At 57.1% G+C, this 22,550-nt stretch overlaps 1 protein-coding gene across 1 annotated transcript in view; it reads right to left on the reverse strand.

The window, feature by feature from the left end:
* RPTOR (regulatory associated protein of MTOR complex 1) overlaps window positions 1–22,550 on the reverse strand; it is a 315,386-nt gene that overhangs the window by 221,672 nt on the left and 71,164 nt on the right. The window contains 1 exon segment of the mRNA XM_047708089.1: window positions 15,557–15,639. Within this exon segment, the coding sequence (XP_047564045.1) occupies window positions 15,557–15,639 (83 nt within the window).

Raw genomic sequence — 22,550 nt, forward strand, 5'->3', positions numbered from 1 at the left:
GCAACGGCAACGGTACCTCAGAGATTTCCTTTCAAGGACTTTAATTGGCAGAGAAAAATGAGGGAAGAAAAGAGGAATACTACCAAAAAAATAAAATAAAAAGAGACAAAATCTAGAAGGTTTCCATAACTCAGAAAAAAAGACAAAACGTTTTTTATTCCTTTTGAGGAATAACACGGATTAAAACTATATCAATATTCTGGACATAAAACTTATAAAACCACACTTCTCCTTGTAAGAAAAATTTCCAGTCTTTCTGAAGCAAATGAACACTAATAATTTATCTCGGGCACTTTGCAGTTAACAGCCCACGTTATTATAAATGTTCGCTCCTCTAACTGCACGCAGAAGAGGCGCGACTCCCTCCGGGACGTGAGCTCCTTTCCTTCCTCACTGTCTCATCTCTTCACTGACCAACACCTCCCGGCAGCTACAGCCAAGGACTCTGAGTGCCACAAAGTGCTCCTTAGGAGACCAGCCGGGAGGGGAGCAGGGAGAGATGGGGCAGAGGGCTGAGGAAAGGAGGGAAGAGGGGAAGGAGAGGGGAGGGAGAAGAGGAGAGGGGAGGGGAGAAGGGAGGGCAGAAGAAGAAAGGCTGGGGAAGGAAGGGGAAGGGAGGAGGAGGGAAGGACAAGGTAAGGGAAGAGGAAGGGAGAGGAGAGAGGAGGAAAAGGAGGAGTAAAGGGAAGGAAGGGGAGGGGGAGAAGGGAGGGAAAAGAAGGGAGGGGAGAAGAAAGGGCAGAAGAAGAGAGTAGAGGGGAGGAGAAGGAAGGGGAGGGAAGGAGAGCAGGGGAGGGGAGAAGGGAGGGAAAAGAAGAGAGGGCAGGGGAAAGGAAGGGGAGGAGAGGGGAGAGAACAGGAGTGGAGAGGAGAAGAGTGGAGGCCGGTTCTCTGGGATGAGTTGTTTGCAGAGGCAACAACCTGTCAGGAGCAGCGGGGTCCTGAGAACCCCACGCGGCCAGGACAAAGCTCGGAAACGGCCTGTGGCGGACCGCGGTCTGCTCGGGGGCTTGCCAGCCGCGATCGTGTGCACAGCGCAGCCTGGAGAACACTAAGGGAAGGCCCACGGCCCAGTCCATAGAGTCCCCTCTGCAGGGGGCCTCCAAAGGGGTCACCTTCTGTTTTCCAGCCCCGCAGAGGGTCAAAGCAATTAATCTATTATTTCCTAAACCGTGCCATATTTATAAGCCCACACGGCCTCCTCCTCCCCACCGCTGGGCACCACTGGAGAGGAAAAGGACGTCCAGTGCCCAGCCTAAGGGTTCCTGCAAAGACAGCCGGACGCCTCCCAGCTCCTGCCTGCACGCCTGCGCGTCTGCAGAGCCCATGGAGACAACCGTGAACGAGACTTCTCTGCAGACCGCTGGCTCTGCAGAGACAAACAGGACTTTTATCACCTTCCAATTTAGAGCTGCTTGCAAAACACAACAGAAGACAGACAGCGGCCCCATGACCTGCAGTCCCAGTCCTGGGTCCCCGAGAGAAATGAGCACACACGCCCACACAAGGACTTTCACACCGACATCCACAGCACCCTTCTTCGTGACAGCCGACCGCTGGGAATCAGCCAGACGCGCCCCCGCCGGGGAAGGCACCCACAAATTGTGGTGCAGCCACACCGCAAACTGCTGCTGGGTCACGGACCGGGACGAGCAACGGACACACGCAGCGAGACGGCCGTGTCTCAGAAACCGTGTCATGCGGGAAGGGGCAGGTGCCCCAGCCCGTGACCCTCTGCACAAATGTCAGGACCAGGCCTGCCGCCGCTGGCCGCCCGGGCGGGGAGTCTGTCCTTCCCGGGAACCGGTGATCTCTGACCCCAGGGGTGCAGACGGCTCTCAGGGCTCACCCAGCCAACGCCTTCAGAGCATCAGCACGATCCCTTCTCCGCGTGGCATCTGCTGACTGCTGGAAGAGGCGTCTGCGGGATGGCACGCAGGAAAAGGGACGTTCTAAAGTCCAAAGACCCGAAGAGACGTGAGATCTACAAAACCAGAACCAGCGCGGACCTTCCTGAACACCCGCGAGTCAGGGGTTCTGACTGGATCCCGGCAGCCCAGCCGCGTGGGCGCAGAGTCTCCGGGGGCACAAAGCGCGGGCCCGGCACCCCGAGGCCGCCACAGCACCATCACAGCAGCGTCACAACCCGCGTCAGGGCCACAGAGCACAGGGCCTGCAGACAGCGTGACAACCGGCGCGCAGCAGGAAACCGCATTCTCACGTACCATTCGACGAACCCACAAGAGACGCTCGGGGAAAGCGCTCTTTCCCGACAGCAACGGAAACTGGAAACTCGTCAGAACCTTAAGGGGATGCGTCAGGTCTCCCGAGCCCCGCTGCAACGGGAAAGCGCGCATGGCTGTGGCTGCAAAGAGCCGGCTCTCCCCAGGCTGACGGAGCAACTCGACATCAGCCCCACCAGAACCCCAGGCGTCGGGCGCTGGGCCAGGAGCAGGCCAGTCTGAGGCTCCACTCAGGTCCGACCCCACGCCTGAGACGCAACATTGCGTGCACGGCCCCTATCCTCCCTCGTGTCTGTCTGTCCCGCCGAAGGCCCCAGGATCAATACTGACTCTAACAACTCACTTAACCTACACCAGGTCGGCCACACCCAACCACGACTGGCCTCGAGCCTCCCCTCTGTCCCCTCCACTCCTGGCAGTGGAAGAGAGGGGGGCATCGGAGACGGTCTGGGGAGCGCGGCTTGAGGGGCTGGCTGCATCCGGGATTTCTGGGCGAAAGGACACTAACTTGGATCTCCTGTCACCTATCAGGAGTGTGGTGACCATGGGTCCGTCACCGCCTCGCCTCGTAGCCACATAGGCAGAATCCCTGCAAATCCTTTGCTGAGGGAGAGCAGAATACAAAGACAACAGGAAAACAGGGAGGGGGAAGAGCCCCCAGGGTACAGTGGGATTCTCTGCATTCTTAACCTCCATGGAGCCCCATTCTGTCCCCAGCTCTGCTCCTCAAAAAGTATGGCTATGATCTGCATAAAATAGATGGTGGTGTTTTTTTTTTCCATAAAACTCAAGATGCCAAAAATCATAAGACGCATCATTGCTTCATGTGTCACTAAGAAAAAAAAAAAAAAAAAGAAACACTGACCATTTAGCTCTGACATGATGCTTTGTCACCGGCTGGAATTATTACCTGATACCTGGGACCAGAGCTACCATCGGCTTAGCCAGACAAGATGCTCACTTCGTGTGCTCTGGCTCTAGGTGCCCCACACGCCTCTCGCACGTGCCTGGAGGTCCGCTCTCTGAGTCAACTCCACATTTTCACTCAGCCTCACCGCGGGCCAGGAGTGTGGATGGCGTAACATCTCCACGGTGCTCTCTGGGGCTTCTTCCACGTCCAGACCCCCATCCACAGGCCTTCCGCAGTAGGACTGAGCCCCCTCCGCTAGCTGGCTGAAACACAGACCACGTCCAGTCATGCCACGGACTCACACCTGGCCACGCCAGCACTGACAACTCGGTACACACAGCCAGATGTCAGCACTGTTGGGAACACGCCTCCCAATCTCGGAGATGTTCACGTAAAAAGAAAGGGCGTCTGAGCACGGATAGCCGATGTGTTCAAGACAGTGAGTAACAAGGTGCAAAGTTTCCCCAGAGACCAGGAATGCACAGAGAGCCGAATTGAAATTACGGACTAGAGAAATACAACGGAATATATAAAAGTCGGCGGGTTGGCTGAACAGGAGACTGGACGCCAGAGCAGAAGAGCATCTGTGACTATAACGTGGTCAGGAGAAAACACCGGACAAAAGCACGGAAGGAAAAAACAACACTGAGCAGAGAGAAAGATGCGCTCGGGACAGGACGGGGAGTCTGACGCACCCAACAGAGCTCCCGGAGCGGAGGCGGCGCGCAGAACAGTCTGCAGGGCACTGGCGACAGCCCTCGAGCCCACCTCGAAGGAGCCCCACACACAACGAGCTCCCGTAGCCACACCCACGAGCTCCCGGTACTGGGTGGAAAGGCTGAGAGCAGCCAGAGGGGTGGGACACTCGGCCAGAGGGGTGGGACGCGAGGCCAGAGGGGTGGGACACTCGGCCAGCTGCTGAACAGGAGATGATGGAAGCCTGGAGAGGAGAGGAGCGCGCTTTAACTCCTCTAAACTGGAAGGAAAATTGCTATGGAGTTCCACACCCAGCAAAACTGTCCTTCAGATTGGAACAGAGGTAAAATAACAACATTTCCAGGGCACCCGCACGGTTCCGTCGGTCGGGCGTCCGACTCTTGATTTCTGCTCTGGTCATGATCTCAAGGTCAGGAGACTGAGCCCCGCGCTGGGCTCCACGCTCCGCGAGGTGCCTACTTGGGACCATGTCTCTCCCTCACCCACTGCCCCTTCCCACCAAACCCCTCAAAAAAACATTTTCAGATAAACAAAAACTAAATGAACATGTTGTCAGCAGATTCACAATAAAATATTTTAAACATTCCAGGTTGAAGGAAAATGATCCCAGAAAAGACAAAGATGCAGGAAGGGGAAAGAGTGCCCAAAGTGGGGAGTAAATGCACACACCTGCGTACCACCGGCCACCCCAGACAACGGCAGTGCTGCCCCGTGGTATAAGTCACACAGGGACCAACCTCGCAGGCGGCCGCATGGGTTGGGGCCGGGACAGGGCAGAGAGAGCTGGGGCCCCACTCTGTGGCACTGGCAGAAGGACGGGGCGCGGACGGGCGCACAGCTGCCCTGGGGGCACCCCGACACCTGCACCCAGCACGCATTCTTCACTGCGTCCCGAAGAGAAGGGGAAGGGGAACAATGTTCTGAAACCTGATTAATGCAAAGGAAGTCAAGGGAGAAGGCAATAAAGAGCAGATGAGACGAAAATTAAAAAGAGGAAGCCAGACGCACACCCACGTGTGCCCACCATTACATGAGAAGAAACGGACGAGATACTCCAACGGAAGGACAAGTACCTCTGCAACCTGTAGGTGGATGGGTCGGCCTCCAGAGACCACCCCCACCCGAGCGCAGGGCCTCCTTTGCCATCTGCAGTCCCGGCTGCACCCCAATGAGCCGAGCAAAGCGGCTCAGGCCACCTGGGAAATAAAGAGGCTTCCCATCCCCTGTGCATTCGTCCGAGCCCCTGCAGAGTGCTCTGGGGACTCAAAGGCGAATCAGCAGGTCATCTGGTGATCAAAGCCAGATGCAACAGACAGACGTGAGCCAAGGGGTAAAAGATGCGGCCCCAAGACCTGGAAACTCTGGCCCTCTCCTCCCAGGCAGCCATCCCTGCTGGGAGCCAACATCCACTCAGTAAAGCTGAGACCTGCTCTCCCTTGGAGCCCCCATCCCGAGTGAGTCACTGGCTAAAGCCCCCATACAAACGTCCAGGGTCTGCAGAGTTCCACAAGCCTCAGTCCCCTGCTCCTTGTCCCCCTCAGCGATAATGGTGAAGAACTCCCATCAGCTGAGCAAAGAGAAACATGGTCGTATTAAAACGAGGAGCAGCGGAGCTGTGAAAAGAAGGCACTTCTGATTTTCACAAGCACGAAAACATGGAGAGACCCTGAATGAGGCCCAGCTCCTGAAGCCTGTGTTTTGGGGACATGAGGCCCAACGTTGTCCAAAATGCTCACCTTCAAGAAGATAATCTGGGTGTCCTCGATAACCAGGTTAAGACTTTTCTGCCAGGTTAAGTAGATGAAAATAAACCCTTTTCAGAACAGAGCACGTCAAAGCTGAAATAAATTCTGGAGACTCACCCAAGGTCACAAGTGTTCAGTGGGGCGTACACAGGTCCCCCAGCCGCCAGGCGAATGCTGAAGGACAGTGCTTGTAAACAAAGGGACTTCTTTAGGGTTATTAAGGCCTAGAAAACCCTAGGCCATACTTAACTGCCCCAGACTGCTCTGCTCCCAAGTTCCCTGTGCTCCTGCGAGAGACACAGCGCTAGGACAGTGGGGCATCCTGTGCGGACCCCACCATCCAGACCATCACCGTCCTGAGCAGAGGACGGCAGAACTCATGATCTCGTCCACTACCCGCAGCCCTCTCTGTCAGTGAGTCGGTGTTTACTTACCTGTAGTCATGCACTGATCATGACGACCGACACTCGGATGAAGACATCCAAATCACAACAAAACCACTGTCCCCTCTGACTGGAGGCCGCAGCCAGCGCCCCCAGCGTAAGCTGCGCCGGCCTCACCGCAGCGTCCAGTCCCACGGAGGAGTCCGCACCTGCACCCAAGAGGACTCGGGGCAGACCCTTCGGTAACATTCTCAGTCTCTCCCACGTTCATGGCTTTTCTATCTTTTCTGAAGTCAGTCATGGCCATTTAACTCTCCTAGAAAATTCTGCACCCAGTTCAGGTTTCCCTATTTATTTGCAAAGTTTTGCGAAGCGTCCTTCATGACTCTTTCCATTTCCTCAAAGCCTGGGGTACTTCTCAGCTGTCTGGGTTCTCTCCTTGGATTTTACTCAAATTTGGCTAGAAGTATCTTTACAAAAGCAAAACTTAGAACTAAAAATCCATCAAGGAACCTGCCCTACCTGCGGCCCTTACACGAGAGACACGGCTGCCCCCGACAGGAGCCCTGTATGATCCTCCCAGTCACGTGCCAAATCAGCCCTGTCATCGGGCCCTGGGTCACAGCCACATACGGGGCGGGAACCTCAGGTCTCTCTGTGGGATCCATCCACAGACCGGCCCGTGAACGCAGGACACGCAGAATACGCTGGACCCATCAGTCTCCCTTTGCTGGGAACCGCAGGGAAAGGCAGGCTAGAATCTGCCTCAGGCAAACACACCTCCTTACGGGGACACAAAGGGCCCTCAGCCTGCACCCGGCTCATGGCCTCGGAAGGGGCTGTCCTGACTGCGTCAAACTCAGGGTGTGCCCCAGGAGCCCTCAGGCACCCCCAGCTTTCTGGGGGCTCCCCTCATTGCAGTGAGATGGAGTTGGGGGGCAGCCACATGGCCTACGTGGGATCAGTGGCAGAGTGGACCGACCACAGGCTGAGGGAGCCAGGGGTGCTCAAGGCACGGGGTCTGGGGGCCTTACTCTCTCCTCTGCATGTCTTCTGGTCTCTCCCCTGGGGTCGTACGTGCCTTTCCACCCCACAGCCTGGCCCCCTAGAGAAAGGTGAACGCTCTCCTGGGGGGAATGAACCTTGAAGACCCAACCAAACACGCAGCTGGCAGAGCCATCGAGGGGAGCGGCCACAAGGTGAGCTTAGAACCAGGGGCTCACGGCCTCACACACCATGACCGTGACAGGACGCAGGGGGACAACCACCAGAGTGTGAGCCCCGTGGGGCGGGGCAGCGTCGGGGTCGTGCCGGGACCCTGCGCCCAGGCAGGGCCTCCCCTAAGCAGGCAATCAGCAAACGTGTCCAACAGACAAATACGTCAGAGAAGAAAATCCAGTCACTGGGGACCGAGGGGTCCAGGGATGATGTGCAGGATTAGTAAAGCGGAAGGAGACGAGAGACCCGGGGGCACAGCACGTCGGCGACCAGCCACCAGCTCGGAAGTGCCCCTGACGGCTGCTGGCCCCCCCAACCCACAGAGGTCACCACCCCACCACTCCACACCCGTTGACCTTGACAGGAAGTTTCTCCATATCGTGCAACCCAGGCTGAGCGACCACCACTTTTTAAGCCCAAACGCCTAGCGAACCACGCGGAATACACGTTAAAATACTAATTACAGTCCACGTGCTCCTGTCGTCCTAGAACCTCTTAATAAACATCTTACAAGTGGGACAAATTAAACAGGCCAGAGACTATTTTGGGCCTTAGAATGCTGCGATGAGGCTGTCAGCAGATAACACGCACGTTACCTGAAAAGGACGTTAGTTTTCCCAACAAAAACTCAGGCTCAGTCAGCTTAAAAATCTCCATGTGACCTCGCACAACTCCACAGAAGACAAATAACCGAACCGGAGAACGGGATGTTCCCAAAGAAGCTGTGCAAGTAAACGACGGAGAAGCACGTGAAAGGAGCTCACCACCCCTAGTCACTAAGGAAATGCAAACCCAAACCAGAAAGCGATGCCTCTTCACACCCACCAGGACGGCCGCTGTAGTAATAGTGGTTTTTTTTAAAGATTTTATTTATTTAAGAGTGTGAGAGAGAAAGCATGAGCAGGGGCGGAGTGGGGGGCAGTGGGAGAGGGAGAAGCAGGTTCCAGCGGGGAGCCCGATGTAGGACTCGATCCTAGGACCCCACGATCATGACCCAAGATGAAAGCAGACACCCAACCAACTGAGCCACCCAAGTCTCCCATAACAGTTTTAAAACAAAACACACAGCAAATGACAAGTGTCGGTGAGGACAGGGAGAAGCAGCTTTCACACGCCGCCCGAATGGAAAACGGTACGGCCACTATGGCAGTTCCCCAGAAAGGTCCACACTGAGTCACCCACGACCCAGGGGGACACCAGGAAGAGCTGAAAGCACACGTCCCGCACACTCGCACGCAGACGCTGGCAGCCGCGTCACTCGCGAGGGCCAAGGCGCAGCAACGGCACAAGTGTCCATCAGCACACGGACACACAAATGTGGGGTGTCCGTCCAGTGAATGCACCCAGCCGCAGGAGGGACTCCAGTGCCGACGCACGCAACAGCGCGGGAGCAGTGACCCGGACGCTGAGCGAGGGAGGCCAGGCGCACGGCCACGCGGGGTGCGACTGCTCCGTCCTGCGCGCTGCGAGTTCCGTCTCCACGCCTCAAAGCTCCCTTCCGTAGCACACCAACCAGCAGCTCCTTGACATTTAGGAGAAGGGCACCCAGCAGCCGTCGTGAACGCCGATTCACCACCACCATGGCGCCATCTGGTTTCCCGATGGAACGAAGTCAAGCGAGCAGAAGCGGCCACTCCCCTCCAGTCTGCGATACCCCCTGGATCCGACGCTCTCAGCTGGCTGGAGCCGGATCTGACAACCCTCCAGGCACATATGGTGAGCATACGGTGGGCTCGTCGCGGCCGCCCCCAGACTCTGCACCCCACCGCCGCTCACTCCGTAGCGTCTCCCCTCCCGGAGCCGGCACTTCCTCACACGTCCCCACCTCCCTCCCCAGCACACCCTCCGGAGGGAGCAGCCTCACATCACTCAGCGCCTGCCTGCGGGCTCCGGGTTAACTCAGGAAGCCAGCGGCACAGGAGGCACAGGAAAGCGGCGCAGTCAGATGTCTGAGCGGCAGGGTTAGAGCGCAGACAGGCAGCGCCCGATCCTCGTTCGCAAGTTGTCACACCCGGAGACGGCTCTCTCGTGAAAGAGATCGCGAAGAGGACAGACCGGATCCTTGACAGGCTTGTTAAGGACAGAGTTAAGCCCTTTTCTCTGTAAAAACACGATACTGCCAGCGAGTCCCTGCGCAGAGGTGGGCAGGAGGAGGGCCCAGAGCAGGGGTGCCGGGTGGTGTAGGACCGGGCCCCTCGGGAGCCACAGCCTGCCTTGTCCTGTTCTCCCCGCTAAGCCTCCTTTCTCACTTATAAACCCTCGGTTCCGCGCTAACGGCTCCACTTCCATTTCCAGGAAGCGACACACCAACAATTCAACAAGTGCGTGTTCCTCCCACGATCCCAGGACATCGCCTGCCCCCCCCCCCCCATGGCAGCAAGGACGCGCCCATCCCGGTCAGCCCTCCCTGCCCGGAAGGCGCCCCTGCCCACAGTAGGCAAGGAGCCAGGAGCTGCCGGTGACCTCTACCACAGGGACATGAGGGGCGTGCGGGGACGTCTGACTAACCCAACTCCCGACAGCGGCCCTGGCTTCGCATCCGAGTGGTGCTGCACCACTCACAGCCGTGGGGGCCCGGATCCAAGGAGCACCGTCACATGTCTGCGCCGGCTGCCCGGTGACTGCGGAGGCCGGAGTCACCACGGGACCACACCACAGCAGCCCAAAGAAGGGCAACCCTGGGACCGCGGCAGACAGCCGGGGTCTAGCCCTGCAAGCCGCGCACCCTCCAGACCAGCTGCAACCCCACTCCCCCCCCCTCCTCCTTCAACAGGTTCGTGGGCTTTCTATGGTTCATCGGTGGTGCTCGAAGCTGCTGAGCGATGGCCGAGGGCCGCCACCTCTGAGCGCCGCTGGAATGCGCTGGCAGGCGGGTTAGCAGCAGGAGCTGGGTGGAAACGGGGGTTCGGGGGACAGGGCCGCACAGGAGCACAGATCGGGATTCTCCCCCAACGTGGTGCGTGGAGAAGCTGTCGGACGGGCACTGAGAGAGAAGGGGCTGGAGGTGGAGCGCGGGGACACGCTCGAGGCCGCAGCAAAGACGTAACTGAGGTGTCCATCATAGGCACGGAGCTCCACGCTCCGAGGGAAGCACGAAGTCACGGCCAAAGGCCAACGGTTGATCCCAAGAGGACCAGAAGGCTTTGCCGACACCGTCACGCAGACTCAGCAGGCCCTGGTGCGAAGTGCTTCACGCCAGACCGGAGCCACACGAGCAGGAGCCGCCCCCCAGCACCCGCTGTGGTCGTGCGTCCTCGTTCACAGCGTGTCCCGGAAACACAAGCAAGTGCATAAAGGCCCGCGTGAGGACGCGCGGCAAAGGAAGCCAGGCTGGGCAAGGAAGGAGAGGGGGACAACAGGGCGGGATGGCGGTGTGGGTCAGGGACCACAGCTCTCCCTTCAGGGCCGTTCTCACTGGCCGCACCGCAGAGTCAGTTTGGGCCTGAGGTCACAGCGTGACTGTCCCAACAGGAGCCACTACAACAAACAGCCCACGTTGGCCTGTTCCACGCATCTACCCGGACCACCTCCTCAGGTGAGGGGGGACAGAGTGCACTGGCAGAGCTGGCTCCTCCCTCGATAATCCACAGCAGCTCTGAGAACCCTGAGGCAAGGTGGAACCCGCTCAGCCACGAGTCTTCACCGCGTCCCGTGCAAGGTTCACTCCGGAACCCTGAAGGGAGTCCAGTGGGACAGGGTCCTGCCTTCATGTACGCTGCTCTGCATGTACTCCCACCCCGAAACAAGTCCCAAGCGCTGTGATCAGCCCCAGGAAGGACACCGCAGGCCGGGGCGGTGAGTCACCCAGCCGCACGGCGGGCTATAAAGCCCGACCGGCAACCTGGCTGGACGGGGCCCTTCCCCAGCACCTCCCAGTGCAACGGCCAGCAGGTCTCGCGACGGGCTGCCAGATGCTCTCTCTCCCCGCAACCAGGGTCCCGCCGTGAGCCCCGCCCCAGAGAAGAAGCAAGGACAGCGCCTGCCCCTGACCCCGCCCCAACCTAAGTGCTGGGGTTGGCCAACAGTGCCCGTGCCTAAAGCCTGCAGAACGCGCCTACGAATGCCCCCGCGTGAACGAGGCTGTCCACGGCCTCACCGCCCCGACGCCCCCGCACACCCAACGGTCCAGGCAGCGTGGTCGGCTCAAGCTGGCTCTCCGAGGCACGCACACAACTCCGCGATCGAAACCGAAGGAAAGGCCTTTGTCACTCAGATGAAATGTGACCATAATCTCCCCGGGCTGATGACCAGGTGGTGGGGCCCTGATCTGTCCCAGACAGACTCCCGGCCCCCACGTGTACCCTGCGGGGTGGGGAGCGCATAACACGCGTCTAACGGGCACACTGACCTCCCCTCCCCAGCCGCACAGCGGCCGTGAGCAGCCAGGGGAGCACGGGGAGCTGAGGCCGGGACGGAAGGCGGGCGCCACACGCGGGCCTCAGAACTGCCCAGCACACCCGCCCCTGCGGGTCCCCACTGCACCCACAGACCTGCCTCCCAGAGGAGACGCTCCGACGACAAGCAAGGCGCGTTCCAGGGAGGCTCCGAAGGGCACATTCCGTCCCCGTGCGTAGACACGATCGCTGCGATGTCACTGGGACGGAAGGCGCTCAGTCAGGGGCCGGGGTCACTTCAGATGCCGCGACGGTGGGAGGCTCAGCGAGTGGTACACGCTCCCACCCCCCTCGGCTCCCGGGTCGGCAGCGCTGTGGGGAAAGGGCGGCAGGACCAGGCCCTTGACTGCGGCACCCCATCAGCTCAGGCCCATCATGTGCCACATGAAACCGCGGGAAGCCCGACTTGCTAGGGAAAGCCTCAGAAACACGCGCTCTGCGCTGGGGAGGCCCTGTTCCGTGATCCCCGCTGCCACTGCCCGGTCACACAGCCGCTGGGACTTCCCGGGACAGGCGTGAGGTCTGTCCCCCTTCCGGCCGGCATCCCTCCTTCCATCTCCTGCAGAACACAAATTTATGTACCTACGAGGTAGTAAGGCAGAGCCTTAAATTTAATCAAAAGAAATCACTGGTGGCAAACTGATAAATTATTTAGACAAGGGTTCAATTGGCCTGGAAAGGAAATCTGGGCCTCACGGTCTGGCAGCCTCAGGAAAAAAACATCATCGCTATGGCTTCTCTGAATTCCTTCTTGACCCCAAATCACCTTTACCAAAACGTTTAATCCTGCATAGCTGGAGCAAGAAAAGGAGGAGGAGAGCACACGAGGAAGGACACCGACTCTCGCAGGCACGAGGCGGGCACGTTGCCCGTGGTCGGTTCTCTGTCCCTTCTGAGCGGCACTGGAGTAGCTCGGTCCCACGGGGCCCACGCACGGGCACGCAGAGGCACGCCAACACTAATGAACAGGACTCATTTCCAGCTGCACCACCTTTCTGAGCCTCAGAGTACAGGACACGGAAGAAGAGGAGACCAGATCTGGGGGTGTCCACCTCAAAGGTCTAGAGATTTCCTAACACTCCCGTTGCTTTACTGCAGGTGGTTCCTTGGACTCTCTCATGCAGAGCACTCGAGGGCCCCGTAAACACAGTCAAGTGCTGTGTGTTTTGCTCTTCAGTGTTCCAAAGGACCCTGATTTACAGTTAGGAACACGCCACTACGCACACCAATGTCTGAGCTTGCTTATCATCTCCTGTCTCGTGCAAACTCTGGGAGGTGACGCAAGGCCGGCCTCCCTCTCCCGTCACCCACGGGAGCTTCCAGACAGCGGAGGAGCACGCCGCTCACCCCAGAGCACGGGTCGTGACCGCCCAGCGCACAAGGCACAGCCCACAAGCCGCCCTGGCCAGCCCTCCTGGAGCATCCTGGGCCTCAGGCTCGTTTCCAAACATATGTGTCCCACTAACAGGTGGAGCAGCAAAATTTTAACCCCTTTATCGTACTTAAAAATGAACGCAACCGTCCTGACGTTCAATACAGAAAATACTAAGTATTCATCGCCATGGTTCCACTTCCTGAATGCGGACTCAGGAGCCCAGTCCGCTGACGTGAGCGGCCCCTTCCTGGGTGCGGCTGGCACGTTCTGGTCCCCGCCTGCAAACCAGCCCCAGTGGGGTCCCACCCGCACCGGTGCACCCTACAATCCAGAAACACTCTCCCTGACCAGCCTTGTGAACTGAGTCTCTCCTTCAAAACACCCCCTTGCAGATCCGCTCTTCAAAGCCCACGGACCTCAAGCACATGTCTTGGACTAACAACGTCCATCTGGAGGGCCGTACCCTCTCTGCTACCACTCGCCCCGCGTGGCCACCCCCACTGCAAGAAGGTGACGTCTCAACCCCATCCTGAGTCTACTGTCGTTTTTGGATCCGTGATTGTGTGCCTATATGTAAATGCTGTCTTACACGGTAACGCCTCCTCCAGATGCCATGGGAGAGATCTACTCTTAAACAGAAACTTAGATTAAAAATAATGGATTCTACTTTCGAAGATTCCACTTTAAAAACCATGGATTCTACTTTCGAAGATTCCACTTACTGCCAGCGAGCACGAACTAGCTGGTGCCTACCAAGTTAAGCTAACAGTAAAGCCAGCGGTAAAGCCACTCCTAGCACGCCCCGAAATCGTAAATCACGCCCAAGGGAATAAACAGGCAATATCCGGAAATATTGACCCCGTATTCTGAAAGACCACATCTTCTCATGTGACACGTCTTTAAAAGGAAGAACGTAATTAAAATAGCAGAGCCTGTCCGTGAAGAACGCAGTCGGTAGATCTGAATTTATCCGGCCGCATTCTCCTTTAAATAAATGAACCCAGCAAAAAGCCAAAGCCCAACGTCGAACTCAGGAGATGGTAAGATGTGGGTAAGTGAGAAAGGCGTTCTTCTACATTTAAATATTGCTGGTTCTCCACCTTCCAGATGCCAGTGACGTCAAGTCTTCCGACAGACGTCAGCTCTGTGTGTTGTCACACGCGGACGGAAGTCTGTCCAAACCGCACGCGCACCCGGAAGCCCCTGGAGAGTGCCACTGAGATCCTGGAGTGCCTTCAAAGTCCTCAAGGAAGTGAGTTTCTACTGACAACAGGAGGCACCTCAACTGTCGTTAAAGGGATACACCATGGAAATATCTCTCCGTTCCTCATGCAAGCCCCAAAGGCATTATACCCACACGAGAAAGGCTCCTGAGTTTTTATATAACCATCAAGAGGTAACAAATCTAACAGAGGGAAAAGCAAGGCCCTTAGGCATAGATCAAAATCATCACTAAGAATCTGGCTTCTGAAGAATGGGAGTCTGCGGTTATTAACTCCACAAGTTAGACCCTGCTGCCCCCTAAGACACAAGGGGACATGGTTGCCACCACTCAGTCTATGCTGACTATAGGCAGCAACAGAAATGACCCGCAGACACGGTGACAGGCACCAACAGATTCACTTCTGACTGTTCTCTTAGGATGTAAATAACGTACAAAGACTCCCTAATTCCAGATCACCCGGATGAAGAGTCCACAGATGAAGCCCAAGCACGCAGGGTTCACCGGGCCCTAAGCCATCTGCCTCCGTGAGGCAGACGCTCAAAAAGGAAGGGCAATGACCACAAAGGCTCCTGGGAGCCGCGTGAGCCAGGCCACCACCACCCACGTTCCGTGTGGTCGTGCCCTGCAGAGGACTCCAGAGCCAGCCCACCACACAAAGCGGAACAGAAAGCACCTCCATAAACACCCCAAATTTCTAATCTGCTGCTACAATTAGTACATCTTCAAGCCAGCTAAAGAGCTAAAGGACACAGGTCTTGGGGTAGTTCAGGGGAAAACTTAAGATCTTAAAAGGCAACCTGCCACTGTTCTTTAAAAGAACAAAACCACAGAACCGTCAGATATAAGCAACAAAAGGCATGGTAATTGGCGGCTGCCTCCCAAGGAGACCCCTCCCTTTTGAATCAAAGACCAAGCATATAATAGGTGTCATCTTTTCAATGCTGAGTGCTTTTTTCGCAACTGTTTGAAAATTGAAGACAGGAGAAATAGCTCTGACTAGTTGAGGTTGCAGGAAAGTTACTGAAAATATGTTTCCTGAGAAAAACCGTGATCTAAGAGTAACACGAGAAATGCTTTTCAGTGGCTGAAGACTGTAGGGAGAAACTCAGGCCAAACGAGCAAGAGACCATCCCGCGCAGGGCCCCGCCAGCGCCCGGCCACCTTCGTGCACGACAGGCTGCGTCCACGGAGCTGGGGAAGGAGGCGCAGCGAGGAGCGTCCAGCCACGGAGGGACGCGAGCTGAGGGTCCGTGAAAACCTCTCGCTTGGATTCACATGCTGTTGGAAACCAGGGAATTGACGCTTCCCTCTAAGAAAAAAGAGAGAAGCAAACAAAGAGCACTCACCCGCGGCTGCCAGTTCTCGTACTGCTTCTGCAAACTCGCACCGATGGTTTCCAGAGCCTTCTGAGGCCCCATCGACAGAGGATCTGAAGAAGCAATAAAAGCAGAAAGTCCGTTACCCATTCGTTTCCTCCGCGGCCGAGCCCATCGCCCACGGTTCCCTCTTCCGTCACTCACTTCAGAGTCACCGTAGACCGAGGAACACACACCTGGGGTTTTCTGTGTTGAACCGGATGCAGGGAACGGCTATGTCCCCAAACAGGACAAAACGCCACACCTGCTCACCTTTCGAGAGGAAGGCTGTTTGGTCAGACTCGCTGGCCCGTGAAGTTTCCTCTCCTCCCTGCACTCGTCACTCAGCCCCGGGGTCGCCCTGCACTCCCGCGGCTTTGTTCCTGCGCTCCTGGCGGGCTGTGCGGGGTGGGCCTCGGGCCTGGCGGGGGCCTCTGTGCAGAGGAGGGGCCCAGGGAGGGCCACACTGTGCGTCCCTCACGCACAGGGCCAGGAGGAAGACGGAGCGACCAAGGCGACGCGTTCTACGTGCCTTCTGTCTGTGCTGGTTCCTCCACAAGAACGTTTCGTCAACACGCCTGTGTTTTGTGGCTTATCCGCCCATTTCAGGAGTGGCTTCTAGGGCAAGGAGCTCTAACCAGCCATTTCTCAAACTTACGTGGTCTCCAGACATCCCTGCACTCTTTAAAATGCTGAAGAACCCCAAACAACTTTTGAGTGATTGTCTCTATTGGTATTTGCTGAATTCAAACTCAAGATGAGAAATTTTAAAAACTGTATTCATTCATATAAAAGTAATAACAAACCCATTACCTTTGAACATAAATACTTATTATGAAAACTGACTTTTACAAAAAACTAATGAGAATAGCACTGTCCTACCTTTCCTGCACATGTCTTTAACACCTGGTCTTACACATCTGGGCCTGATTCCATCTGTTACAAAATGTGGTTCTGGCCGACACAGAGGAGGAAAATCCCACCTCACACACAGATGTCCGCGGGAAGGCCACTTTAAATCGCCTCTTGAGACAGTCATGCTATCTTTGCTGCTACACCGAAACTCGACGCGTGGTAGCTTCTCTAAGGCTGTCTGCAATGGGGAGTCTGAAACCATAGCAATGAGCCCGTACTCCGCGGCATTAAAATCCACAGACCTGTCGTGCACTTGGAACAGACCCTCTGTCTGCGGATGACTCTGTGTCATCATCACTGTCACCTAGAAAGCACTGATCACTGAGCTACGTAGACCTTCTGTATCTTGTTCTCCAATATCTCAAATTTCATCACCAGCTATAAACACTTTGTTTTCCCCAAAATGCCCATTCGCTTTGTTCATTTTCCAGAAAATGTGGCCAAATGCCCAAGGCCCATCAGCTGCTCCTCCAGGCCAAAAGGACATCCAGTTGGACAGCCAGTTGGGCCCAGGACGCATCCACCACATGACGCCCTCCTCCCTGGGCCCAGGACCTGCAAGTCGGCGGCCCCTCCATCACGCGATCTTACAGACGTGTGTCCAAAGGCTGACATCCATCCATAAGCCTGTGTGTCTGTGCCGACCCAGAGTGCCTTCCCTGAGCTGTCCTCGCTGTCCTTGTTTTCCACGTGCCAATGCTAATTCTGCCCCAACTTCCTCAAAGTCGCCTTCTCAAATGCTGCCTCCCACACACAGGAGGGTTTCAGCTAATCTCCCCCTGTCTCCCTCCACTCCCCGGACAGCCCCGGGCTAAGCGAGAATGTACAACCCCACTCTGTAGAAGGGGAATGGCTCCCAAGAAAAGAGCCCCAAGGGACCAGGGGACAGTAAAGTTCACATCATCACAGTCTCACAATGAGAAAAGTCAGGCCGAGCTCAAACGCAGTTGAAGATCTAGTGCGGGGCCACTGCCCGCATCTGGCAAGAGACGCCAACTTACGGATTCAAGAAGGTCAGTGAAGCACAAACAGGATTAACCCTAGAAAATCTGTATCCAGACACATCGTAATCAAACGGCTAAAAACAAAGACAAAAAAAAGTCCTTAGAGAAAAATCAGCTCACGAACGATCAGGACCGAGAGAGTCTGGATTTCCCCACAAGACCGAAAGCTGGACAGAAGACAGAGTGCCTTCACATCTTGAATGAGAACCACCCCCCGATATTCACGTCGGAGGGTAAAACACAGGCCTTTTCAGACCCGCAAACACTTCCAAACTCTGCCTGTGTTCCTCTTCTTGGGAAATAAAGCACAAAAGAAGCCAGTGAAGGACCCAGGGAAAGAGAGAGAGAGAGAAACCACAAGACGTCCATGAACCAGATCCAGAGACAAAGCCCGTCAAACAGGAGCTGGGGCGGTATTGTTTTAAAAACAAACAGATTTCTTGAGCACTGGAATAATTATTGATAGCACTTGACAGATCTACTGGAATATACGTTAAAAAAATAAACTCGTAAGTTCACCAAAAATTTAGCGAATAAGAGTAACTGGCAAATGTGCAACCACGGGGAAAATTACACACTGGGATGAGAAAGGAACGGATCAGAGCACCCCCTCTGGGATGGGCAGGAACAAGAAGCAGCTTTCTCTCATTATACTTTTCAGTATTGTGTGATTTTAAAGCTGTATGCACGTATTACTTTGATTTTTTAAAAGAGAATTATAAAACTAAGTATTGGGATTTTAGAATCGGGAGGGACCTTTAGCACCAGAGCATCAAAGTCCTGAGGACTCTTCCCGACGCGGACGCCGGGCCCCACCCTGGAGCGTCCGAGTCAGTAGCTTCCGAAGAGCCGCGTCGGTGGCTGAGCACCTCTGCTGAGGGAACCGAATGAACATTGGGTGTAACTAACTTACCCGGAAGAAGTGTGGGAAATTTCTTTCAATCCGTGCGTAACTCAAGAAGTTAGAAGTTTACCCTCATCCCTCTGTGCTGGTAGGAACCCAGTGCTAAGGTCTCAAAAGAATTAAAATGACCTCAATCAACCCTGTGGTAATCGAAATCACAAGATGGGGCCAGAGACACAAATAAGTCGGAATCTGAAAAATAAATTCAGGGCCACCGCAGAGCACAAGCAAAGCAAAGGGAAGCAGGCAACAGCGTCAACAAACAAAAGGCCATTCCTAGCAGCCGCGCCTTGTGCACGAACGAGCCCAGGAGAGCAAATGCGGGAGCTCGTGCACGTCTGTGCACACTTGAGTACGGCATCCACGTGGCCAGTGCTATGGCTGTGAAAGAGACTGGAAATGGTTTCCTCTGTAAAAAGATAAAAGGCCTGTCCAGGAACCACACTGATCAGTAGCAGCTCCTGGGTGTGCCCTCGGTGCCCAAGCCAGGGGGAAGGACCAGAGCCAGCCCTCTCCTTGGACTTCTCCCCTCGGAAAGCCCAGGCCCTCCAGCCCCACACCATCCTCTCCCATGTGCCCAAGGAGGGCATGCCAAGTATCTGCCAGAGCTGGAGGGCACCTGCCACCAGGGCAGCGGCCCCTCACTAGTCACGGGCGCCTGAGAGAAGCACCCCTACCCCCTCCCCAATCTGGATGACAATCCCTGCCTTCCCAGGGAGGGGCAGGCGCAGTCACTGGCCACTCATCAGGCAGAGATCAGTCCCGTTACTGGGAACCCCTGTGACCAATTAACCACATGGTTTCCTCCAAGGGTAGGACAGAGAGTGGGGCAGGGGAGGAGAGGGATCAGGAAGGGGGAAGAACCAGGACCAGGGAGACAGGGAGACGGTGCCTTGACTCCAAGCTCACTGCAGTCAGCCAAGTAGAGAAATCAACTAGAAAGTTCCGGGAGGGTGGTGCTGACAGTCCGGTCCGATGAGGGCCGGCTCTGAGGCTACAGCACTGTCCTACCAAGACATTTCTCCTCTGACACCCTCAGGGGCTTCTACGGAGTGAATGAAGTGGGTGGGCAGGTGGGGGGAAGAGAAGACGAGACAGTACATGGCATTCGTGTGAAATTGGAGCTTTATGGCAGTCTTCCGGCAAGCTTTCCAGCCTAAGCCCCCAGGGGCTCATGGTGCACAGAACTTCACGTTGACGGGAACTACGGCCAGCCCGCCCCACGGCACAGGAGAGAACCTAAAGTTCTAAGTGGCCAGATGACTCGGTCAAGGTCACAGAGGCTGGCCATGATGCTGGCAGTCAGCCAACCTGAAAACTCCCCCGTTCCCTCCACTCTCCCTTCAGAGGAGCTGGTGCGCCACCACTGACTACTGACGTGCTGGTCCCGACCGCGGCACCTGGTGCCGGCACGGAGACTCTCCCTCCTCCTGGCTGAGGTTCTGGAAGATTCTGAGAAGGGCAGAAGCCCAGGAAGCAGGGCTCTGCTGACCTGGTGTCACCTCCACCTACTGGAAGATGAAACAACCCCTGTGGCGCCCCCGGACCGGCCCGCAGTGGGCCACCACCCGGAGAACGTGGAATAAGCACGACCGACTTGTGCTGTCAGGGCGCAGGCCGGGGGCAGGGCTGGACGGGAGGGACGAGAGACGGGGCTGGACTTGGGGGCCGCCGCTGAGACTGCTTCTTGACCGGTAACGGGTCAGCCTGGGAAGAGTGGCCCGCCTCCGCACCGGGATCTGCACCCCTTCCCACGCGTCTGCCGTCCTTCAAAACTAAGGGCACCTGCGTGGCTCAGCCGGCAGCGTCGGACTTCGGCTCAGGTCATGATCTGGGATGCAGCTCCGCTCCGGGCTCCCGGCTCCTCCGAGAGTCTGTTTGTCTCTGCCTCTGTCCTTCCCCCTGCTCGTGTTCTTTCTCTGTCTCTCAAGTAAATAAAATCTTAAAAAAAATAAAACTTAAAAACATGCAGCGCTCACTGCTCTAGAACGTGTGCACTTCTTTGTAGCTTGTACGTCTGCTAATGGACTTGCTGACTGCGCGTTCGTACTGCCTCCTGGATCAGTACAGATTTCTCTGCCTGGCGCTCAAGGACTCTGCCACTAATTAGCTGTGTAACCTTGAGCAGCTAATTTCGATGGAGAAAATAATCATGGCAAAGGCCCACTGTGAAATCAGAAGTGCTTTGTTGAGGCTCTGTACCGTACCAGCCATGACACCCACACGTATTTTACCATTAGAAGCGCACGGAGAGGGAGGCACTTTGCCTGGCTGAGGCAGGGCAGAGCGGGGAGCCCCGGCAGTGAGGCTCTGGCTCGTGGCCGGACGTGGCCCTCCCGGTGCCTGTGGGTGCCGGGACAGAGGCCTCCCCCCGACCACTGGCTGCACAGCCAGAAAACAGATGGGGTTCCTGCGTCGTCTGTCACTGCACTAGCACCGGGAGCCGGGAGGATCTGCCACAGAGGGGACGGCTGGGATGCCGGCTGGAAGGTGCAGGTCCCGCCGCTCACACAAGGTTCTCTGCATACAGGGGGCGGGGGAGGCCCCGAGCCCTTATGCACGCCTCCTCCGGGGGACACAGAGATACCCCCGGCCTGACTGGACTGAGAAAACAGGGTCTCCACGGCAGGCCCGGGCGTGCACTAGGCCAACGGGTGTGGGTGCCCCCGACACCGACGCTCAGGGGGGGCCCACCTGTGCTGCAAGAGCTCCACCCCCACAGCCGGGGCCCTTCTCCCCCTCGGGGTCTTGGACCTCGCCTCCCCTGCAAAGGCCCCTCTCTCCACCGGGCCTGTCGTGAGTCGCCCACCCGCAGCATTTTCTGAGCTCCCGGGCTGCCCAGGGTGGCACCAGGCCCACGCCCCGGCCCTGTTGGTCAGGCTCCTTGCGAACAACGAGCAGCACCCACTTCCTTCTGTGCCTGCGCGGAAGTTCCCCGCGTGAGCATCTGTGGCCAACCTGACGGACGCCGCCCCAAGTTTGCTGTAACAGTCGAAGGACGAGGCCCGGGGCAGGGCTCCGGCAACTCAAGGACGTGCGAAGATGGTCACTCCATCTGTGGCTCTCACCACGTCCCTCGGTGGCCCCGTGTATGGGGTGGGGGGGCGGCAGAAAAGACTTTCCTCTCAGGACAAAGAGGAAAACGCCGCCAGATGCCTCCCAAATATTTCCTTAGGATTCCAGAATTTCCCAGCACCTGGCACACCTGCGCCTTCTCACCTCTGGTGACACACGGCCCCGTCACGGAGCGTGAAAACCCTCTCAGCTCCATGAGTCGCCCCTGCTCTGCAGGCAGCTCACCCGTACCCGCTTCCAAACAGGTATTTCTCCGAGAGGTACGGGCACGCGCTGTTCCTCAGTGCGGTGCTTTTTAGTATCGCGCCGCAGCATTTAATGCCGGCCATAAAACAAAACAGCCTCTCCCCTGCTTCTCTGACAGGAGCTGAGTGTCACTTCCACGAAGTAAAACAGCATCTCGTTATTGGGCGGAGTGGAAGGGCCAGCGTGGGGAAAGAGATGTTGACAGCCGGCCGTGCGGGGCTCCAGGCGCCCGAGCCTGCCCTGCGCCGGGGGGCGGTGAGGAGGCCGTGCACTCGGGAGCCACACGGTAAACCGGCTCCTTGTGCGATCCGGCAACGACGACTGCTGTCACCATCAGAACACCTAAGGGGCCACTTGCCAAACGCGGCCAGGCCCGGGCTCGGAGTCTCTCCTGTGTGTGCTGGCAGTGCACGCCTGGGGCCACTAGAACAGACTGGAAAGTGAGTCGGCCCCTTGTCAAGCTGCCCACACCCGTCGCCCCGAGCTCCGAGCAGTGTCCGCTAGCACAGACCGTCTCTGGTGCTTTGATGTGTGTGCGTCTGCGGCCAGAAAGCCATCATCCCGCAAGCCCCCGACCCCGGCACAGAGACCCCCTGCACAGGCCTGAGGGGAAGCGCGGGAGACTCCGCGGTCACCTGACACAGGTACGTCTGCTTAAGAAGAGGAGCGCCCGGCACTCTGCTCTCAGACACCCGCTAGAACCCTCTGGCCACAGAGCAGCCGCCCCCTGGGCCGGCGCAAGGGCAGCACCAGCGCGGGACACAGGCCCCCCTCGCTCCTGAGCCAGCGCATGGGGGCAGAAGAGAAGCGGCCACAGGACGCACCGCGGTTCCCACGCGGC

Source organism: Lutra lutra, chromosome 16 (genome assembly GCF_902655055.1).
Source record: "Lutra lutra chromosome 16, mLutLut1.2, whole genome shotgun sequence".
NCBI classification, from domain to species: Eukaryota; Metazoa; Chordata; class Mammalia; order Carnivora; family Mustelidae; genus Lutra; species Lutra lutra.